At 47.2% G+C, this 23,214-nt stretch overlaps 2 protein-coding genes across 2 annotated transcripts; both read left to right on the forward strand.

The window, feature by feature from the left end:
• The first annotated feature begins 3,388 nt into the window (after positions 1 to 3,388).
• On the forward strand, positions 3,389 to 10,382 carry LOC107120530 (serum amyloid P-component-like). Its single transcript, XM_015423250.1, has 2 exons — positions 3,389 to 3,455; positions 9,751 to 10,382. The coding sequence occupies exons 1-2, from the start codon at positions 3,389 to 3,391 to the stop codon at positions 10,380 to 10,382; spliced, it is 699 nt and encodes a 232-aa protein (XP_015278736.1).
• A 3,252-nt stretch (positions 10,383 to 13,634) lies between these two features.
• On the forward strand, positions 13,635 to 19,166 carry LOC107120531 (serum amyloid P-component-like). The gene is made up of 2 exons (XM_015423251.1): positions 13,635 to 13,668; positions 18,535 to 19,166. The coding sequence occupies exons 1-2, from the start codon at positions 13,635 to 13,637 to the stop codon at positions 19,164 to 19,166; spliced, it is 666 nt and encodes a 221-aa protein (XP_015278737.1).
• The last annotated feature ends 4,048 nt before the right edge of the window (positions 19,167 to 23,214 follow it).

A 23,214-nucleotide genomic window follows, 5' to 3' on the forward strand; every position in this document is an offset into this window, starting at 1 on the left:
TGTCTGCATGTTTTTTGCTTCCATTTTAGGGAAAAAACGGTGTCCTTTCCCTCTTTGTAAAGCATAAGGTAAAGGTAAAGGTTCCTTTGCTCGAAAGCCAGTCGAATCCGACTCTAGGGTTGCGGTGCTCATCTCCGTTTCAAAGCCGAAGAGCCAGCGCTGTCCGAAGACGTTTCCGTGGTCATGTGGCCGGCATGACTAAACACCAAGGCGCACGGAACGCCGTTACCTTCCCACCGAAGTGGTACCTATTGATCTACTTGCAATTTCTTGCTTTCGAACGGCTAGGTTGGCAGGAGCTGGAACCAGAGATGGGAGCTCACCCCATCTGCGGCCCATCGCAAACCCATTTGATACTGCCCTTTCCCCGGTATTTTTTAACTCCGCTTCTTCGGCGGAGCGAAACGGGTTGCTGACGGGTGCGGGATGCTTGCCAGATGTTTCCGTGTGATCGCGCCCTTAAAATCCGCCCAGCATTCGTGCCTATTGCGCGGCTAATTCTGTGTGTGATCGGGACCAAAGTAATGGAAGCAGTAAAAGGTAAGAAGAATTCCTTTAAGCGGTGGAAGGCTAGTCCAAGTGAGGTAAATAAAGGCCCCTGCCACATGGGGGGGGGGGGGAATAGCACGGGCAAAGTGCGGCTTCCTAAAGCCGCACCAAAAGAGAGACGCGGCGGCGGGATCACATAGATCCCCTGAGCCGCCATGCACTTCCTCCCCGGCATGATCAGATGCCAGGGGGAAGCCACTAAAGAAAGAGCATGACAACCAACTGCACATGTGTGCGCATGCGCAGTTCGACGGGGAGCCTGGATTGATCCAGACAACGGACGCAGTGGCGATCCTACAGCCGCACTTGCAGCGGTGCTTCAGGTAAGTCCTCCTCTGTAGGAGATTCTTTTTTGCAGCGGGTTTTCAGGGTTTAGGGATGGATCGGGGATGGGTGCGTGCCGCTTCCCAGATGCTGCGGTGAGATCGCACCCGTTTGCTGCGCCCCCCAATCCGTCCCTCTCCCGGGCCAAAGTTTCCCATGTGACCGGGGCCAAAAGGGAGCACAGGCTGTGGCAAATAAAATGCAAGTCAGTAATCAGACAGACAAAAAAGGACTATGAGGAACATATTGCAAATAACATAAAGACCAACAATTTAAACAGAAATTCAAATACATTAGTAGCAGAAAACCAGCCAGGGAGACAATGGGACCCTTGGATGGCTAAGGGGTGAAAGGATTACTAAATGATGATAGGGAGATGGCAGAGAAGCTGAATGCATTTTTGCCTGTCTCTTCACTGTGGAAGATGAGAGCTGCTTGCCACTCAAGAATCTCCCATTTCAGGAGGGGTGTCGAAAGACCTCAGCTGGATTGAGGTGACAAGAGAGGAGGTCGTATGACTGATGGACAAATTAAAAACGGACAAATCACCAAGCCCAGATGGCATACGTCCAAGAGTTCTGAAATAAGTCAAATGTGAACTTGTGGATCTCCTGACAAAAATATGCAATCTATCACTAAAATCTGCTTCCCTTCCCAAAGACTGGAAGGTAGTCAATGTAACTCCCATCTTCAAAAAAGGTTCCAGAGGAGATCTGGGAAATTACAGGCCATTCAGTCTAACATCAATAGTAAGTTGGTGGAATCTGTTATTAAAGATAGAGTTAGTAGGCACATTGATGAACAAAAGCTATTGAGGAAGAATCAGCATGGATTCTGTAAGGGACAATCTTGTCTCACTCATTTTTTAGAGTTTGTTGAGGGGGTGAACAAACACATGGACAAGGGTGACCCAGTAGATACTGTTTACCTAGACTTCCTGAAAGCCTTTGATTAAGTTCCTCATCAAAGATTCCTAAGTAAACGCAACAGTCATGGGATAAGAGGAAAAGTCCTCTTGTAGATTAAAAACTAGTTAATTAACAGGAAACAGAGTATGGTCCCTGCCACATGGCAGGGAAACCACGAGGCAAAGCGCGGCTAAATAGAGCCGCTCCAACGTTGAGACGCTGCGGCGGGATCCCACGGATCCCCTGGCCGCGGCGCCTCTTCTCCCCGGCAAGAGCAGACGCCGGGGAGGACGAGCCCGATGGGAGGGGGAGGCTGCCGAACTGCGCATGCCTGAGCATGCGCAGTACGGCCGGGGGCCGGGATGCGGCGGCGCAAGGACGCGCCGCCGATCCCACGGCCGGCTTGGGGCGCTCCAGACGGTTGCAACCACCTAGATAGGTGGTTCGTTTTCGCAGCGGGGCATCGCCATTTGGACCGGATCAGGGACGGAGACGGCACGCTCCCCAGATGTTGAGGTGGGATCGCGGCCATTTGCTCCGCCTCCGTTCCGTCCCGCTCCCGGCCCAAATGTGCTCGTATGAACAGGGCCTATAAATAAAAAGTTTTCACAGTGGGTTAGCAGTGGGGTACTGCAGGGCTCGGTACTAGGTCCGGTGCTTTTTAACTTGTTCATTAATGATTTGGAGTTGGGAGTAAACTGTGGTGAAGTGGCGAAGTTTGACATTAAGTTGTTCAGGGTGGTGAGAACTAGGGAGGATTGTGAGGCATTCCAGAGGGATCTGTGAAGGCTGGGTGAGGGGGCGTCAACATGGCAAATGAGGTTCAACATGGGCTAGAGTTGCCTGCCCTTAGGTCCAGGCAGGGGTTCCCCTGCTTCGGGGTGCTCCAATCTGCCACCAGCCAGTTGGCTGGCAAGGGAAGCCCTGCCCCAAGTCCCACCCCCAAGCACGACCAACCAGGGCCACCCCTCTCCCTCCCCTCCTGCAAGATTTAAAGGGCTTCAGCTCATTGGTGGATAGTACATGGCCCGCCGATCAGCTGGAAGGCCCTTTAAATCTTTCAGGAGGGAGGGTCTTTTTGCGAGCAGGGTGGGGGCTACAGTGCATGGGGCTGATTTCCCAGTAGGGATTCTTATGTACTCTTGTGTTCTTTGGACTAGAATGAAAAATAAACAGTGTCAATGTACTATTTGCTGCCAATAGTCTTATCACATCTTATGACCTCCTGCTCCACCGAGCCTCTTTTCCAAAGAATTTAACCATCCAATGACGGATACTGTTCTACGACAGAATTTACTGAGCAAACATCCTGCCCTGCCATTTTTATGGCACCTGCTTCACTGAGCCTCTTTTCCAAAGAAATTTAACCAACCAAAAACCAGATGCTGGCTACTCCCCAAGTGGTAACCAGCCCGGAATATTTTCCCCTACAATGAAATTTACTGAGTAAACATCCTGCCCTGCCCCTCTCAGTTCAAGGATATATTTTGGAAGGGCTTTACAGCTCCCACTTGGGAATCTGCCTGTGAAAAGGAGAAGACCCGAAGCTGACTTTGTTCTCGGAAGCTGTTCCATCTCTACTCGGATCACTTTGCGGTGTGGCCATCATGCGGAAGGGGCTCCTCTCTCTCCTCCTCCTCCTTGTCAGCCTCTTGGGCTCTCTCGCCCTGGAAGGTGGGTGCCATCTTTTTTAAAAATATATATTTTATTTTCAAGTTTTATCCAGAGTCATATACAAACGAATTTCCATTACATTCATTTAGGGGGTTGACCTCACAAGTTAATTTCATACCAATTAATGGCTTTTTGCCATTTCTGCTTGAATTGCTCACTTGTTTTACCCGCTAAAAACATATTTAACTTATCCATTTCTATTACTTCATAAAAATTGCTAAGTAGTACATCGCGACTCGGCAAATTATCTGATTTCCAGTTCTTTGCAACAGCTATCCTAGCCATAGTGATTAAGTAAACAATAATACATTTTACATTAAATTTTAATCCATCAGGTGTTATATTTAACAAGAAAATTTCAGGAGTAAGTGGTAAGTCTATATCTGTAATCTCTTTTATCAGGTATTTAGTCATTTTCCAAAAACTTTGTGCTCTTTCGCATTTCCACCAAATGTGGAAATACGTCCCTATATTATGGTTACATCTCCAACAGTTTCCAGAAATATTTGTATAACATTTTTGTAACCTATCTGGCGTCCAATGCCATCTATATATCATTTTTAATATGTTTTCCCTATAGGATATTGCTCTCAGAAGTTTAATTGATTTCCAGGTTTTTCCCCATTCCTTCATCTCTATTTTCCTCCCTAAATCTTTTTCCGATTTAATCATTGTGGGTTTTTTCCAGTCATGACTGGAAGGTGGGTGCCATCTTGAGCTATTTATACAGGGCTGACTGACTCCACAGTTGGCAAGAGCCCCACTTGCTTCACCCTAAGCAGTTCGGTATGAGTCTGTTACCACAGAGACCAACATGATTTTCAGGGTATGGGCTGTTGACAGTCAAAGCTCCCTCCATAAGAGCTCAAAAGCTCATACCCTGAAAAATCCTGTTGGTCTCAAAGGTGCTATGGGACTCGAATCCAGCTCTTCTCCTGCAGTCCAACATGGCTACCCTCTGAAACTCTCTTCACCCTCAGCATTTCCCTTAAATCAAATGATGTATTTTGAAATTTCTGTTTAGAGATGCATATCTTGTTAGGGATGTGCACTCCCCCCCCCCATTTTAAAATCATCATTCATTTTCATTGTTGCATTCAATTTTTGTTCTTCTTCCTCTTCCTCAGCTTCTTTTTCTTCACCCCCAGGAGGATGCACTCTGTGCTGTGGGGCAACTGCATTGGTTGACTTAGCTGCTGAGGGCTAGGCCAAGCTAGGCTAGTAGCTCAAAATGGCCAAGAAGATGGCCTGTCAGGCAAAGGGTGGGTGGGAAGAAAATCTCTCTTCTGGGGGTATTTATCTCTCATTGGTAGACAGATGTTTTGCACAACCAGCATAACCATGATGGACCCCTGTATCTTCCCAACTGTCTGGCATATTTTTCCTGCCAAAACTTCAGTTCCCCTCACTGACTGAGTCGCCCTACAGTAGTACAGTATTCTTTGTCAGAAAAGACTTAACTGTCCCACCCTATGTCAGAGATTTAGTTTAGGCTTTTTCTCAGCTCAGGAATTCTACTGAAAATACAGGAGCTGTCTTATATTTAAATCCTTGTGAAATGGCACTTGAGGCAAATTAACTTTAAAAAACAGAATAAATATTTTATTAAACTGGCAGGGAATATATGTATAATAGGAATAGTCAAGGTTTTGAGACTGCTGAGGTAAAAACTTTCTAATATATACAGAGTTGAATTCTTAGAACATTCAAGAGAGTGTATTTGTAGTTTTGTTTCAAGGCTTTCTAGTTCTTTCTTTAAGAGGTACTTTGTTTGGTATGTTTTAGCACTAACACAGTTCTTATTAATGTTTCTAGATTCCTTCAGAGTTCTAGGTTTCCTTTAGATATCACAGCTTTTTGCTAATTCCTGAGGCGTCAAAGCTTCTCCCCTATATCACAGACCAGGGTTCTCTTCCCAACTCCTTTCACTGGCAGGAAGTTATTCTCCTTGTCCCTAAGAAGCAATAACTGCTTTTACTATTTGGCTTGTATGGGAGTTCATTCTGACTACCCAGACCTTCTGCCAAATCCTTCTCCAGTTTCCTTTGTCTGTATAAAGCTACTCTGTAGCTGTCCTAACTGAGATTCTAAATTCTTTCTCAGAGCAGTTGTAATATATCTAAGACAATGGGGTTTCTCTTTTTCTCTGTGTAGAAGTACTTTTCTGACTATTGCCTGTCAGAAAATACTGACTCCCAAATGTCTCTTTCCTCAGAAGACTACTGATCCAGATGTTAGATTTCAAACAACCAAAAGGTGAAAGACCCCTTTTCCCTCCAGATCAGCTGTTTTATTTCCTCTCTCAGCTATGTTAGCCAATCAGAGAGCACGTAGTGCAGCCAATCACATAAGCTCTTCTCTCCAGGGAAGATTAACTCTTGAACTCCCTGACTCTCTGACACAAGCAGCATTTTTAAAAGCCTGCTTTTTTTTGCAATCCATCACATGCCCCGCCCTTTAAGAACACTGCACAAGGGGAAACTTCTACAAGTCTCACCTGAACAATGGGGATCATGTGAGTGCACTTTACCTTATGTTATTTAAAACACCAACATTTAACACACTTTCAACATTCTAGTTACATTACAACAATAAACATACACTTTGAGATATAAACCATGTGTGATTAAACCTTCCACATTTATGTGGTCCTGGAGAGTACATCTGCAATGACGTTCTCCTTCCCTTTTATATGTATGATGTCAAAGTTGTAGTCTTGGAGTTGCAGACTCCACTAGATTAGTTTGCTGTTTGTGTTCTTTACCTGGTTCAACCAGCGTAACGGTGAGTGACCTTTTTATAAAAAAAATTCTACAGTATCTACTATTTCTACAGACCCTTTTATTTCCACCTTGGTTTTTATCTTGTGTACAGACCATTTATTTCCACCAATTTACCTTTGGTTTAGGATCTATACCAGTTACAGGGCCTGGTCACACGGGCCAAAAAACGCGGGGGGGAGGTGTGGCGTGGCTATTGCAGCACTGCAATTAGACACATGACAACACGATCAGATGTGTCGGCGGCAACCCACAGTTCCGGCCCTTGGCGTGTGTGCTGCAACAAAGACGGACAGAGGGAAAAGCCACGCCGGCGTGATCACACCAAGGGAGTCCGGAGGCAGCCCGTGGCAAACCGTTTACTAGTACCTTTGAGGAGGTATTTTTGTATCGCACATTTTTGGCGGCATGCCACGGGTTGGCCACGGGTGCATTCTACTTGCCAGATGTTGTGGTGTGATCGCACCTGGAAAATCCGCCATTCCATCGTGGCTCTCCCCCGGCCAATTTGCCGTGTGAACAGGGCCACGGTTACTTTATCCAACCTCCTGCACACATAAAATCTTAAGGTGTAGTCTACTTTCGGACCAAGATGACAGGGGACGCCCAAGGACTTTCTGACAGTACAGCCAGTCCAAGGTCTAGCATATCTTTAACCGCCTTTGCAATGTTGCTAGAATTTGGACCGGTTACTCTGTATGGTGGGAGAGCAACAAGTCTTGTATCACCTGTGTTGATCCTATGTTGAGCAAGGCTGGTTCTCCCTGGGAAGTTCAAAAATATGGTTTGGAAACTTGTTAAGATCGCCTTTACCTGCCATTGCTGGTCTTTTGTAAGGGATGGGACCTGATTAACTTCACTTAAGGTACTCCCTTTAGATACCTTCCTCCAACCCATCAAATCCATAACCTCTTCCTTCCCACCTCTGGCCATAGGGACCAGGTTACCTCGGTCAAAATAAGGTTTCAGCATGTTTACTTGGAACATTTTGCCTTGTCCCCCTTCACCACTTACATCAACCAAATAGTTAACATTGAAACCTCATGGACCACTTGGAAAGGTCCTTCCCACGCCACTTCAACCTTGTGATTGCTTCTGGGCTTCAGCAGAAGGACTTGGTCTCCTGGCTTGAAGGCTTGGGCTCTGGCTTTGGTGTCATACCAGGTCTTCTGTCTCTGCTGGGCTCATTGCATGCTGTCTACAGCTGCCGCCCTCAGTTCCTGTGGGTCGTCCTGGAGCTCTTGTAGGTAGGTGATGACATCTTTGCTTTGGATGTTCTCTCGTCCTGCCCATGCCTCTTTCAGGATGTCCATTGGACCTCTTGCTGGATGTCCAAAGAGTAACTCGAAAGGACTAAACCTGGAACTTTCTTGTGGCACTTCCCTATAGCCAAAAAGCAGGTGTTGTAGACACTGGTCCCAGTCATTGGGATGCTTGACCGCATATGTTTTCAGCATGTGGTTCAAAGTGCCATTGAATCTTTCGTTGTGGCCATTAGCCCGTGGGTGATATGCTGTTGTGGTAAGATGTCTGATGCCGCACACCTGCAACAGTTCTTTCATGACTTGAGACATGGTGCCCAAATCAGTGACCATCTCCTTTGGAAAGCCTAGCCTTGAAAAGACAGTAAGGCTTCAGCAACCCTCCTTGCCTCAATGCCCCTTAGTGGTATCACTTCTGGGAACTTCGTGGCAAAGTCCCCAATGGTCAGAATATACTTGTTCCCCTGCCTTGTTGCTCTTGAGATTGGGCCTACAATGTCCACACCTATTTTAGTGAAGGCTTTGGTGGAGAAGGAGGAGGAGGAGGAGGAGATTGGATTTATACCCCGCCCTTCACTACCCAAAGGAGTCTCAGAGTGGCTCACAAACTCCTCTCCCTTCCCTTCCCCACAACAGACACCCTGGGAGGTAGGTGGGGCTGAGAGGGCTCTTGACAGAAACGGCTCTTTTTCAATAACAGCTGTGCCAGAACTATGGCTTGCCCAAGGTCATCCAGCCAGGTGCAAGTGGAGGAGTGGGGAATCAAACCCGGTTCTCCCAGATTAGAGTCCACACGCTTAACCACTACACCAAACTGGCTCTCTCGTTTGTGATCTTTGGTGATCACAGGTATAGGTTGCTATTACAAAGGTAGGCCTTGGCAACCCTAATAGGCAAGCATTTTCTACTGTAACACCTTGCATTGTAGCCTCTGCTTTCTACCATAGCTCCTTTTAAGCTCTGACCTTGCTTCTTCTCTGCTAGAAATTCTGCAGCTGGCACTTTCTGTAACAGCATTACTGAATCACTAGTCCTAGGTTCATCTAGACTGGTCTGCTGGCTGAATGCCTGCAGATTTGAAGCCAAAGGCCTACTTCTGGTAACAACATTTACATCATTATCAGATTTTAATTGTGAGGCCAAACCATTCCCCAATAAAATGGGTATATCTAATTCCTTCCAAACTCCCACTATCCATTTCCCTAGGAAATTTTTATATTTAATTGGAACTTCTGTCAGGGCTACTTCCAAGTCTGGCCCACTCATGCCCTTAAACTTGAAGGTCCTTCCAGGTAGATACTGATTTTTCTGTACTAACTGGGGTTTAATTAAAGTGACCTCTGCCCCTGTGTCTCTCCAGCCCACAATTTTTTCTTCATTAACATCTACAGTTTCCAGATAATCCCTGTACTCACACCTCTGTTGCTGAAGCAAAACCACATTGCTGTATCAAGAAAAGCAAAAGAAAATGGGGGCAGATCCCACCATCCTCCAAGGAGACTTTCCCCATCCTAAGGAGCCTCCATCCAAGCTCACTGGCTCTGCCTCCAATGGAATAGCCACTGAAGTGGGGAAAGGCTCCTTAAGACGAAGGAAGACTTCGAACTTAGCTAAGTGCAGTAGAGTGATGGGTGGGATCCACCCCATTCTGACTGTCCCAATTTCAACAAAACCAAAAATTCTAGGCATCAACTTTGAAGGAAGGGAGGGGAAACGGTATGGTATATCCTAATCATGTCAGATCTTGGAAGCTAAGTAAGGTTGGTATGTGGATGGGAGACCACCAAGGAAGAATCTGCAGAGGAAGGCAATGGCAAAGCACCTCTACTTCTTGCTTGCCTTGAAGGCCCATTGCTGGGGTTGTTCTGTGTTGGAAACTCAGCAAACCTGATACTTGGATGGGGTACCACCAAGGAAGGCTCTGCAGAGGAAGGCCATGGCAAACCACCTCTGCTTCTCACTTGCCTTGAAAGCCCCTGGCTGGGGTCGCCAGAAGTCAGGTGTGACTTCATAGCACATAGGCGTGTATGTACTTGGGGGGAAAGTCCAGATAAGAAAAAAATAATTAAGAAAAGACAAAATCCCTTCTAAAGAAGGGTGATCCATTGCTCAAAGAGAAATCTGGAGGCTTCTTCTCAGGTGAAACATCTGAGAAAGTCTGAGGAAAGGAAAACAACAACAACGCTATCCAAAAAATGGTGAAATGTCACTAGGAACATTTTCCCCATTCCTAATTCTCTTTTCCCTCACCAGATCTGGAAAGGAAGGCCTTCGTTTTCCCGGTGGCCTCAAACACTGCACATGTAGTCTTGAAGGCCAAAATACAACATCCCTTGACCAGCGTCACACTGTGCTTGAGGCTCTACACAGACCTGACCCGTGAACACAGCCTCTTCTCTTACGCCTCCAAGAGACACAGCAATGAGCTTCTCCTCGTAGCACAGAAACCCAATCAATACAAGTTTCATTTGGGGAGTGAAGAATTGATCTTCAAAGTTCCAGAAACATTGAGCACTAACCATTTTGGGAAGCATGTCTGTGTGAGTTGGGAGTCTTCCACGGGCTTAGTGGAGCTCTGGGTGAACGGGCAACCTCTGGTCCGGAAGAGCTTGGCAAAAGGACACTCTATCCAACCAGAGGCATCCATTGTCCTCGGCCAAGATCAGGATAACTTTGGAGGTGGCTTTGACATCAACCAGTCCTTCATGGGGGAGATCTCCGATGTATACATGTGGGACCGTGTTCTGGACCCAGATGAGGTAGTCCTTGCCTGGTACGACCAAGCTCTTCCTGACTACCTGATTAACTGGAGATTGTTGAATTACACCATCAAGGGCTATGCCGTTGTGAAGCCTGCCTTGCTTTCTGTCCACACTGCTGGCTAGGCCTTGCAAACAATGCAGTGGTTTAAGAAGGGCGATAGGGATGGCAGAGAATCAAACAAAGCTTAGTTATCAAACACGGTGGGAGGAGGACTTGGACCAGCTATGGGAAGACAAAGATTGAGAGGTGGTATGAGCCTCCCCAGTGAACAAAACAACAGTACTCAACCTTCGACTACAAAATTTCAAATTACTCACGAGATGGTACATAACCCCCAAACAACTTAACAAAATCAGCAAATCCAATGACGTCACGTGCTGGAAGAAATGTGGTCAGATAGGCTCCTACATCCACTGTTGGTGGAGTTGTCCAAGGATCAACCAATTCTAGAAGGAGATAACTTTATGCATACAGGAAATGACCAACCAAAGACTCTCCTTCACACCGGAACTGATACTGCTGAATAAATGGGATGACTCCACGATGGAAGACAAGAGAAACCTCACATCACTACTACTAGCAACGGCTAAATTAACAATAGCCGCCCAGTGGAAATCTCCTAGTCCTCCCACATTATCTTTGTGGCATGATAAACTCTGGGAACAATTTGTAATGGCCAAAATCAACACCCAAATCCAGGAGGCCCAGGCTTCCAGCGACACTACGGCTAGGAAATTTAGGCGGCTCTGGTCACCAATAGTGAATTATATGACGAAACATGAGATACTGCCCATAAATCACTATTATCATAGATGGTTGTTCCTATAATGTGAGGGGTACTCCTGTTAGCAGTATAGAGGATTGGGCCCACACCCACTGTACGGTCCACAGCAACATATATGGGTGTTAAAGTCTCGAATACACACAAAAGGGAATCAGTAAATTAGAACCAATATGCACACCAAGGCTATGACTAGGGATCTCTCTGGTCAATTATGTTGATAATGTATACATTTTTGTAAGATGTAATGTACTGTGTTCGAGTTCATCCCTTCTTAGGCATTTGATTGTACTTGTATGTAAAAGAATAAAAAATGTATTTAAAAAAAAAAGAAGAAGGGCGGTGGGGAAAATGATTTAACCTGAAATTTCTGCATGGTGATTCAGTAGAAATTGCTCTGCTAATCTCTGTTCTTCTTGCCTGATGAAGACTTCCTGTGACAATTGTAAGTCTGCAGTCACCAATAAAAGATTTCATTATTCCGACTTGGCTTCCCCTGAACTTTTTATCATCCAGGTGGGAGTGGCGTGCTGGCTCAGCCTCGTACAAAGTCTGGGGATGGGGAACGTTTTAATAACAGCACAGAAATCGATTTCTGATGCTTATGCTTTCCCAATCTACTCTAAGGAACTGATAGCGTCGTAACCATAGTCCATATAGCCATTGAGCTAATACCCACCAAGCACAGAGTGCCATGCTGGTGATGCCCTGGCCAATTGTATATGAAACGTAGCGGCCAACCAATAGTTATTCATTTATTTATTTATTTATTTATTCCATGAGATTTCTTAACCACCCTTCCCCGCTTACGTGGGGCTCGGGGCGGTTTACGACGACAGAGTCCAATACAATTTTTAAACCAATTAAAACTACAAGAATTCAATATTAAACCATTCAGCACAAATATTTAAACATTTTAAAAAACAAAGATGGCATATCTAGCATTCAGATTTTTATGGGGGGAGGGGGGGTGCCAGGTAGATGTAAGGGAAACTTCGCTGGCCTCAACCAAAGGCCTGGCGGAACATCTCTGCCTTGCATGCCCTGCGGAACTTTAATAGATCAGACAGGGCACAGATGTCATTTGGCAGAGGGTTCCAGCAGGCAGACCTCCTACAGGTGGAGTATTCCTCTACTGAATCTCCCAGGGAAACACACAGGATGCCAACTTTTCAAATCCTCTGTGGGTTCTGCTGTCAAACCAGCTTTATATGACTGGGAAGCACATAGGGCCATGAATCAGACCACCATGCATGAGGTCTCCAGTTCAATTCCTGCATGTGGTTAGGTAACTATACAGTCCTAGAAGGTGTCCAAAACTTACCCTGCATTGTCAGACCCTGTTGCTGGGGAGGTGCTGCTTGTGCTAATTGGCTGTCCCAATCATGGGCTGGTCATTTTGCTTTGCACTTTCCCCTCGCGGCTGCCCATCTATTGCATTTCTCAGGTTCAGGGCCACCAGCCGCTGTCTTCCTCCCAGCACTTTGCTCCACCCTTGTCATGTATCCTGCAGCTGATTGTGTTAAAACAGGCACAGATGTGAACCCATCCATGCATTTTATAGACCCCTGGTCACACGGGCCGGATATCGCGGGGGGAGGCGTGGCTAATTGCCCCGGTGCAGTTTGATCCGCGATTACACGATCAGATGCGCCAGCGGCACATCACGGGTCCTTCCCTCGGCGCCTGCGTGTAAACGAGGGACCGGAGGGGAATGCCATGCACCAGCACGATCACACCATGGGAGTCTGGAGGCAGCCCGTGGCAAACGTTTACTAGTACCTTGGAGGTACTACTTTTTTGATATGCATTTTCGGCGGTAAGCCACAGGTGCGCTCCACTTCCCAGATGTTGGGGTGTGATCGCGGCCGGATAATCCGCCCACCATCCGTGCCTCTCCCGCGGCAACTTTGCAGTGGGACCGGGGCCACAGAACAGCAATAGAAATGGATGCAAGCCATGTGAAGGGGATTGCAAGTTGTCTTGGTTTAGTAAGGTCCCTGTGCCTTTGAAGGCTACAGACTGCAGACTCACAGGTATTGCTGTCCCTCTTGTCTGCAGAGGAAGAAAAACAGACTTCCCAGCGAGCTCAATGTGCATTTCAGTGCCCCCTAGTTTTCCAGACTAGGTTCTGAGATGACCCCAAAATTAGATCAGATGCAAGATATAACACCAGAGAGGTTTGTTGTTGTTGTTCGTTTCCACACATATTAATCACTATTTTATTTAAAGAGTGAAGCCTCTGTTGGGTTGGCTTTTTTAAATTTGGGAAATGATCAAGACATGTTCCTGGGGACTTTCCCTCTTTCTAGAAGAACAGAGGATGCTGCATCTTCTGGCATAACTGTCAGGTTCCACAGCCAACAACTGAGTACATGCTTGTCAGAAAGGTTATACTTTATTGCAGAGCTATAGATGCAGTAACATGGTCACTGTTAAGAATGGTGACGTTTCTACAAGCACAATGGGATATAGGGTATTCGTATGCACCCCTCCCCATCCATAGGCCAATTGGCCTGACTCCCGCACGCAGGAGAAGGGGCCCCAGGCTGCTAGAGCCGAAGCTGGGAATCGCAAGCGATCCCACGGTTACATGATACCCAGACATTACACAGCCAATCTACAAGGTCAGTGATAATGAAGTACACAGAACAAAATAAGGAATGCAGCCGTGGCTGGTACACAGGTCAAGCAAATGAGCCCCAGCCCATAAACATCATGGCAGCGTATTTGACAATAACGCGGTCAGAAGTCCCAAGCATCAAGATTCCATCGTTTGAAACTACTAATACAAGATGGATAGACCAAGCTGGCCCAATCTTGTCAGAAGCTAAGCAGGGTCTGCCCTGGTCAGTAGTTGGATGGGAGACCACCAGGGAATCCCAGGGTCATGATGCAGAGTCAGGCAATGGCAAACCACCTCTGACCCTCTCTTGCCTTGAAAACCCTGCGGGGTCTCCATAAGGGTTAGATAGGAGACTCGAGGCAGCAGGTGAACAGTGATAACAGCTTTATTGAACGAAGTACGAAGAAACCAGAACGAGACAAAACAACAGAGCAACAGGCTCCTTTTTAAACAGTCCGGGCTTGGCAAGCCACGCCCACATGTCAGATAACAACCAATCATATTTAGTACATAAAGACCAATCAGTTTGCTTCCCTCCAGAACTTCCCTTGTTCTGATAGGTCGGTTTACAATACCTTGCATCAGACTCAAGCTCAATACATTCGTACATACCATTTCATACATAACAATAAGTCAGCTGCAACGTGACAGCAACCCCTCCCAAGTAACAATAATAATATAATAATAATAATAATACTTTCCATTTATTAATCGCTTTCCCCAGTGGGCTCAAAGCGATGTACAGTTAACTCAATATAGACAAGGGACTAACAATGTTTGTAGGGGATAGGGAAGACAACATATATTCATTTTTTTTAATTACAAGCGCCGTCACTGCCCAGTATAGACGACTTCTTGGTTGGTTCCATCATTTTCCGCAGGGTTGCGTATTGGCCAGGCTTCAGGACCCGTATGTCAATCGCCACACTGCCACCCCCTGGCCGGAACATCCATTGCAGGGATTCTTTCGTAGCTGAGAAGCTATTTCGCCTTCCAAGCCTCGACCAGGATGTCCGACTGTCAGTTAACACCCTCCCACAAGGGAGATTGGCGTGCCCACCCTCTCTAAGGAGTGGTTCCCATTTTATCTACTCGCCGAAGCTTTCGAATCGCTGGGTGGATGATGAGCTGGGGACAACAGCTGGCTGCTCACACCAGCATGGGGCTTGAACTAACACAGTTCAGATGTTAAGACAGTGGGATATACCCACTGTGCCACCGCTCCCCCCACAATCACCTAGCCTTTGAAATCTACAGCTGCAGACTTGTAGGTATAGCTGCCCCTCCTGACACTGGGGGAGCAAAAATAGTCTTCCCAGCTAGATCAATGTAATTTTCAATGCCCACTTAGTCTTCTAGAGTACGTCCTGAGATGACCCCCTGTCAAGGAGTCCAAGGCTGAACCCCGTGGGCCCCCAGGGCGGTTGCACACAAGGGACCAGACTGTCTTTATTTTATAAAATGTTTATGAAGTTTTATTTGATTTCTGTCAACAAATGAAGATTTATTCTACAGGCAGCACGTTCCTCAAAAGGCATACTGTAGAAAAAGAAGAAAACTAACTTAACGATCTAACACTTTCCAAGACCTGGGTTAGATGGCACAAACCTTAAATCCAAGAGTCAAAGGCCATTGTTCAGGTGTTCTCTGCATAGCTAGCAATTGCAATGCTAGCATATTAGTCCATCAGAACTTTAGTCTATCAGAATCCAAGCTAGTCTCTAGTCTTCAGTCTTAGCTCAATTACAGTTTTTTAGCCAAGCAACATCAGGTGATGATGACACCCAATCAGAACAGTTCTTACAGGAAGCTTCTAGAAAATTACTTCTTCGCCCCTGATTCTCCCTCTCTCATTCGACAGGCCCCAGGTGTTCAGTATCGTAGCTCAATTATAGTTATTAAGCCAAGCAACATCAGGTGATGATGACACCCAATCAGAACAGTTCTTACAGGAAGCTTCTAGAAAATTACTTCTTCGCCCCTGATTCTCCCTCTCTCATTCGACAGGCCTCAGATTCCTGTTCTGGCCTTGAAGACGATAAGGGCTATGTAGTCTGAGAAACCAATTAGTCACACCTGCAAGATGGAACAATATCGTTCACATTAACCCTTGATGGGAGGCCAGGGGTGCTTTGCCTCACACATCCAAACTTAGATCAGCTCAAAGATATAACAAGGGGGCGGGGTGTGTGGTGTCTTTGGAAAAGACATATGTGAATCGCCACATTCACTTTCAATGTTAAGCTCGAGACAAGGAAGGCTCCTCCGAGCTAACTTACCATTGGTCGCTCCACAACAGTGACCAATCAGAATGGAACTAATTCCCTGCGAGGGAAGAACACTCATTGGACTTTATCTACACAACCGCATTGGTTATTATTTGTAAGTAGGCAGGGCTACGTTAGCCCAGGAACGTTTAAAAGAAGCCTACCTCCCTATGTGAAACAGTTCTGGTTATGACTTATTGCAAGCGCTTGTTCGTACCTACAGTAAAGCTGTTCACTTTGTTGAAATCACTCTCCGGATCTTTGTTAGTGGCGATCTAACGGGGGGGGGGGGGGTTTTGTTATTATTCTTGTTGTTTTCCTGGCCAATCAATCACTATTTTATGTGAAGTGTGAGGCAGCAGTTAAGGATTTTGTTTTTCAGTTGGGAAAGGGATCAAGACATGTTCCTGACGAGTCTCCCTTTTTCTAGATGAAATCAGGGTGCCTTGTGTTCCGATATAATGCAGTCAGAAACCCCAGCCATTGAGATTCCTCTATTTGAAATTACTAAAATGAGATGAAAACATTGGCATAGAGCTTCCATTCTTCCATATGAGAAACCACTAGTCTTGATTGATTGTGTTTTACAATCAAAATTAGCATAATCAGGGTGTTAAACTGTCTTTCGGTTCCAACTCTCAAGAGTTTTTAACAAATACTGGTGCTACTCCCCTTCTTTCCTACTTTTCTTTTAAACAAATTTCCTTACAAAAGTATTACGAATGAACTCCATTTTTCCAGTTTCTCTCTTTCTCAAGTTGCATGAACATAAAGAAACTCTAAACCTGGGACAGTTTGTGGGATTTTTAGGTGCATTCTTCTAGGATTTCTTTCACAATCACAACAAATATAAAAGAAAATGACTGAAAACCACCTCATACTTCATTTGCCCGTTCTCAGTGGATCTACAGGCAGTGACATGATCCCTTTTTAGAAAAGAATTTTTCTTCCAACATTGTATTGTTTGGTGTAGTGGTTAAGTGTGTGGACTCTAATCTGGGAGAACCGGGTTTGATTCCCCACTCCTCCACTTGCAGCTGCTGGATGACCTTGAGCAAGCCGTAGTTCTGTCAGAGCTGTTTTTGAAAGGGCAGTTCTGAAAAGAGCTCTCTCAGCCCCACCTACCTCACAGGGTGTCTGTTGTGGGGAAGGGAAGGGGAAGGAGTTTGTAAGCCACTCTTGGACTCTGAGTGAAGGAGCTGGGTATAAATCCAATCTCTTCTTCCTCTCTTCAATAGTAACAGGCACAGGGAGGGAAGGTGGAATGCTATAGCCCAGTGGTGGCGAACCTATGGCACAGGTGTCAGAGGTGACACTCAGAGCCCTCTCTGTGGGCACGCGTGCCATCGCCCCAGCCAGGCCCAGACCATCATTAAAGTGTTGAATTCTCTGCCAAATAATTTTAAGTAAATGAAAGCAGTTGGGATTGCTTTCCTTACTTTGTTTGGATCATCTTAAGTTAATGTATGAGTTGTTTTTTCTAAAGTAAAACCTCAGTATTCAAGTTAAATTGCCATGTTGGCACTTTGCGATAAATAAGTGGGTTTTGGGTCGCAGTTTGGGCACTCGGTCTCTAAAAGGTTTGCCATCACTGCTATAGCCTGATCTCAGCAGATCTCGGAACCTAAGCAGGAAGGGAGACCACCAAGGAGGACTCTGCAGAGGAAGACAGTGGCCAACCACCTCTGCTTCTCACCTGCCTGGAAAGCCTCTTGCTGGGGTCACCATAAGTCAGGTGTGACATGATGGCATTTAGGTTTGTACATACTTAGACAAAAAGTCCAGAGAAGAAAAAAAGAATGAAGGCTAGACAAAATTCCTTGTAAAGAAGGGTAATCCATTGTTCAAAGAGAAATCTGGAGGTTTCTTCTCATGTGAAACATCTGAGAAAGTCTGAGGAAAGGGGAGTGTTAAATAGTGGGTTCCATGGATGAGCAGGCTCGAGTCTAGTGATCAGCTCGACTTTATTTGTGACTTCAGCCAGAGCAAGACAAGACCCCAGAGCCTCAGCTCTGTTAAATAGCCTGCAATTGCCACACCCAAACATACCCCACTCCCAATGATAGGCTATTTACATAACATTACTACTTGATTGGTTACTTCCAGAGTCCTGGTAGGCTATTGTTCTTGTGCTCCAAGCTCAGCCCATCTCTTGTGTGACAGACCTGGAATGATCCAGTCCCAATACATAACAGGGGGAGAAACGATGTTTTCACAAAACATGGTGAAATGTCACTATGAACATTTTTTCCCATTTTTTTTTGAACCCCCGAATGGGATTTTTTAATTGCATTTTCTAAAGACTACAAACGACAAAGAAAAAATGGGAAGGGGAAACAACTACAACTAAGGATACAGGAAAGAAAACCACTAATAACTAAAACCCCAAGTATAGGAGTTCCTTACATTAGCTTGTATAAGTGTTATTCTTAACATGCTTAGATTACATTGAACATGGTCATTTATGCTAATATATTTAGCTTTTAGCCCATCATTTAAATATTTTAAGAAAATTCCAAGAGCAACATTAAAGTAAACGTTTTAAGGCACAATTCAGAGTCCTTCAGCCTTTATTTAACTTTGTTCTTTTCCCTCACCAGATCTGGAAAGGAAGGCCTTCGTTTTCCCGGTGGCCTCAAACACTGCACATGTAGTCTTGAAGGCCAAAATACAACGTCCCTTGACCGACGTCACACTCTGCATGAGGTTCTACACAGATCTGACCCGCGCATACAACCTCTTCTCTTATGCCACCAAGAGAAACAGCAATGAGCTCCTCCTCTTTATGGAGAACCCCAAACAATATGGTTTTTATTTGGGGGATCACTCTGTGAGATTTAACATTCCAGAAACATTGAGCACTAACCTCGGTGGGAAGCACGTCTGTGTGAGTTGGGAGTCGTCCACAGGCTTAGTGGAGCTCTGGCTGAACGGGCAACCTCTGGTCCGGAAGAGCTTGGCAAAAGGACACTCTATCCAACCAGAGGCATCCATTGTCCTCGGCCAAGATCAGGATAACTTTGGAGGTGGCTTTGACATCAACCAGTCCTTCATGGGGGAGATCTCCGATGTATACATGTGGGACCGTGTTCTGGACCCAGATGAGGTAGTCCTTGCCTGGTACGACCAAGCTCTTCCTGACTACCTGATTAACTGGAGATTGTTGAATTACACCATCAAGGGCTATGCCGTTGTGAAGCCTGCCTTGCTTTCTGTCCACACTGCTGGCTAGGCCTTGCAAACAATGAAGTGGTTTAAGAAGGGTGGTGGGGAAAATGATTTAACCTGAAATTTCTGCATGGTGATTCAGTAGAAATAAATTGCTCTGCTAATCTCTGTTCTTCTTGCCTGATGAAGACTTCCTGTGACAATTGTAAGTCTGTAGTCACCAATAAAAGATTTCATTATTCCGACTTGGCTTCCCCTGAATTTTTTATCGTCCAGGTGGGAGTGACTTGCTGGCTCAGCCACGTACAAAGTCTGGGGATGGGAAACACTTTAATAACAGCACAGAAATTGATTTCTGATGCTTATGCTGTCTCAGGCTCAATCTGCATCTAGCATTCGCTCCATTGGTTTACCAAACCCACCCTGGAACAGAAGAAGATACGGCTCAAAACCACATTCAAATATCCCGGGCCAATGCTGTACCGACTGCAGCGTCACCCCTGAATGGCCATGAAATGGCCATAAATCTATGCAGACAGTACCATAAAACCGAGAGATCAAAGGAAGTGAAACCAGCATGCAGGGTGGAGGCTACCATAAAATCCAACAATCCAAGAAAGTGATAGTGGCATGCAATGTAGAGGGGAATTTCTGTTCCAGCGTGGCTTTGGTAAAACAGCGGAGCGAATGCTAGATGCAGAATGGGTCCCCGTCTACCCCAAGGAGCTGAGAGCATAGTAACCGTAGTCCATATAGGCACTGTGCTAATACCCACCAACCACAGAGCGTCATGCTGGTGGAGGCCCTTTCTGCACTCTCCTTTTAATCCATGTTCACCACGGTGTCCTCCAAGCAATTCTGCACTAAAATCGAATTCAGCCTTCTCTTTAATGCAGCTGGATAGCCATGTTAGTCTGTCTGTAGCAGCAGAAAAGAGCAAGAGTCCAGTAGCACGTTAAAGACTAACAAAATATGAGCTTTCGGAATAAAACAGAATAAAAAGAAGGTTGACCTTGATTTTAGTGCAGAATGGGGGGAAAACCTGGATTAAAAGAGCAAGAGTCCAGTAGCACGTTAAAGACTAACAAAATACATGGCAGGACATGAGCTTTCATAAGTCACTGCTCACTTCTTCAGAACTGTAAAAGGTCCCACAGGGCCCTGATCTCCTCCGGGAGCTCGCTCCACCAGTACAGAGCCGCCACCGACCTGACCCCAGTTACAGCCAGCCTGGCATTCTTAGGGCCAGTCATTTTGCTTTGCACTTTCCCCTTGTATTTGTCCATCTACTGCATTCCTCAAGTTTACAGTCACTAGCTGCTGTCTTCCTCCCAGCAATTCATCACTTTGCCCCACCCTTGTCATGTATCCTGCAGCTGATTGTATTAAAACAGGCGCAGATGTGAACCCATCCATGCATCTTATAGAACAGCAATAGGCATGGATGCAAGCCACATGAAGTGGATTGCCAGCTGTCTTGGTTCAGACAAAGGACGGAGTTCTAGTACACTATCTGTTTGCGTGTCCTTCATCAGGTTTGTCATTATGTAATTATTTCTTCATTAGCATGATGTGCTGCAAGCCATATTTCAAAATGCTAGTTCTTATACAAATTTTGATGTACGCTACCGCGCTTAGATTCTGGTGACTGGGGAGCTCCTATAGCAAGCTCTAATGTGACTGGGTCTACAGCATATAATAATTGGCTAAGCTTAAACAGATAGTGTACTAGAACTCCATCGTTTGTCTGTAACTAGTAACTGTACTACTTTGTATGTACTGCTAAGCTTTATATCGGATATTGTAGTGCTATTGTTGTAGTCTTGTTAATAATTGAATTCTACACATTTGAAAAGTATGCATACGGAGAGTGATTTCAGCTAAGCATACCTTTATTTAGTCCGGAACAAAGACACCTTAACCGGCTTGCAGGCCAGCTTATATTCCCTCAGAGAAACCCACCACCAAACGCACCCCCACTCCCGATAGGCTATTTACAATGCCCAAGAGACCTATTGGCCTCTTGGCCTGGGACCTAGCCCTTTCATTGGGCCTGGCTAGGATCCTACTGGCCCATTGTCTTTTGGCATGAAGCTAGTGGTGTTTGTGCCTGGGCAAGTCCAGGCATGCCTGGCCCTAACAGGGCCTGATACATTACACCCCTCCCCACTTGGTCCGAAATGCTTCCGCAGACAAAGTCCTCAGGTTCAGGGGCGGTGGTTGCGTCTGTCCCGGGAGCCCTGGGCGGCGAGTTGACCGGACGAGGGCCGGGGTACATTGGTGTCGGTGGTTCCGGTGGCCCCGGACGGGGTGCTTCTGGGGTTTGCGCTGGTGGAGGCAGAGAGTCGTTCTCGGGTGGAGGCCGTGACTCAGTTTCCGGCAGTGGGGCCCCTGGCGGTGTCTCCAGAACTTCGGACCAGTCCGAGTCCTCGGGGTCCACGGGCAGCATCCGGCGGTGGAGCTGGTCAATGTGCCGGTGTAATACTTGGCCGTCCTCGCACGAGACCTCATACGATCTGGGGCCCTTTACTCGGATGACTCGAGCCAGAATCCAGGTGGGCCCCTTAGCGTAGTTCCATGCGTACACCGGATCTTCAGGGAAGAACCCCCTGGCAGCCTCATCCGTCTCCGTGCTTGGGGCCTCTGGCGAGGCCCGATCGGGGTGCAGCCGATCCAGCCGGGACATCAGGCGGCGGCCCAGCAGTAGTTCCGCCGGACTGCACCCCATAGTGGTGTGGGGCATAGTCCGCTGGCCAAACAGGAAGGATGCCAGTTTGTAGTCCCAGTCCGCGGAGTCCAGGCGGCGGACGGCGTCCTTGATTGTGCGGACCATGCGCTCTGCTTGTCCGTTGGTCGCAGGGTGAAACGGGGCTGATTGGACGTGGCGGATTCCATAGTACCTGGTAAAGTCTTGGAATTCCGCGGAGGTAAAAGCAGTCCCATTGCCCGTGACCAGCGTGTTGGGGATTCCCTGGGCGCTGAAGAGCCGCCACATTGCCCGGATGGCCGCTTTGGAGGACGTAGAGGAGACCGGGACCACCTCCAGCCATTTACTGTAGGCGTCGACCAGTATAAAGAAGAGCTGGCCCTGGAATGGCCCCGCAAAGTCCAAGTGAAGTCTCGACCAGGGACGGTGGGAGGATTCCCAGGCCCGTTCTGGGGCTCGGGGTGGTTCCGGCCGCGAGGCCTGGCACGGCTGGCACCTTTGCACGACTCCTTCGATGTCTTTATCAAGCCCCGGGCACCAAATGTAGCTCCGGGCCAGGGCCTTCATTTGCATGACCCCGGATGAGCCTCGTGCAGGGCCGCTAGGATCCGCTCCCTGAGCGGTTTGGGGATGACCACCCGGCTGCCCCACAGTATGCAGCCCTTGTGGGCCGATAGTTCGTCCTTCCTGGAAACGAAGGGCATCAGCTCGGGGTCCCCTTTAGTTACCGGCCACCCCCTCACCACCCAGTCCAAAGCCCGGCAGAGCAGTCTGTCCTTGGCGGTGCAGCGGGCCACTTCCGTGACGTGGACAGGTTGCTCCGGGAGGGACTCCAGCATCGCAACCTGGAGTGCGGGGGGCTGGGTCAGGGTTGCAGACTAGCAGCGGCAGGTGGCTCAGGGCATCCGCGTGCCCCATCGCCTTTCCTGGGCGATGGACAAGGGAGTAAGAGTACCCCGCCAAGAAAATGGACCACCGCAGCACCCTGGGTGAGGTCATCTGGGGGGTTTGGCGGACGGTTGCAAGGAGACCCAAGAGCGGCTTTTGATCCGTGAGGACCATGAAGGAGTCAATAGAGTGTGGTGGTAATTTTTTCCCCCCCCGCCACGATCGCCAAGGCCTCCTTATCAATTTGCGCGTAGTTGTGCTTCGCTGCCGACAGGGTCCGCGAGTAGTAGGTGACCGGGACCTCGCGACCGTCAGCCAGCCTATGCCCTAGCACCGCCCCCACCCCGTATGGCGAAGCGTCGCAAGCCAGCACCACCGGCAGGGTCTCATTGAAATGCGCCAGGACCGAATTTGACACCAGCAGGTCCTTAACTGCCTTAAACTGCCTTAAACGCCACGGCTTGTTTTGGGCCCCAGACCCATGGTGCCAATTTGTCCAAGAGGCGGTGGAGCAGCT

This window comes from Gekko japonicus, unplaced genomic scaffold, assembly GCF_001447785.1.
Source record: "Gekko japonicus isolate JY-2015 unplaced genomic scaffold, Gekko_japonicus_V1.1 scaffold936, whole genome shotgun sequence".
Lineage (NCBI taxonomy): Eukaryota > Metazoa > Chordata > Lepidosauria > Squamata > Gekkonidae > Gekko > Gekko japonicus.

Coding starts and splice junctions, on each gene's coding strand:
- LOC107120530 (XM_015423250.1), top strand. CDS start 3,389: ATGCGGAAGGGGCTCCTCTCTCTCCTCCTCCTCCTTGTCAGCCTCTTG. Junction 3,456..9,750: donor GGGCTCTCTCGCCCTGGAAG/GTGGGTGCCATC, acceptor TTCCCTCACCAG/ATCTGGAAAGGAAGGCCTTC.
- LOC107120531 (XM_015423251.1), top strand. CDS start 13,635: ATGATACCCAGACATTACACAGCCAATCTACAAG. Junction 13,669..18,534: donor TTACACAGCCAATCTACAAG/GTCAGTGATAAT, acceptor TTCCCTCACCAG/ATCTGGAAAGGAAGGCCTTC.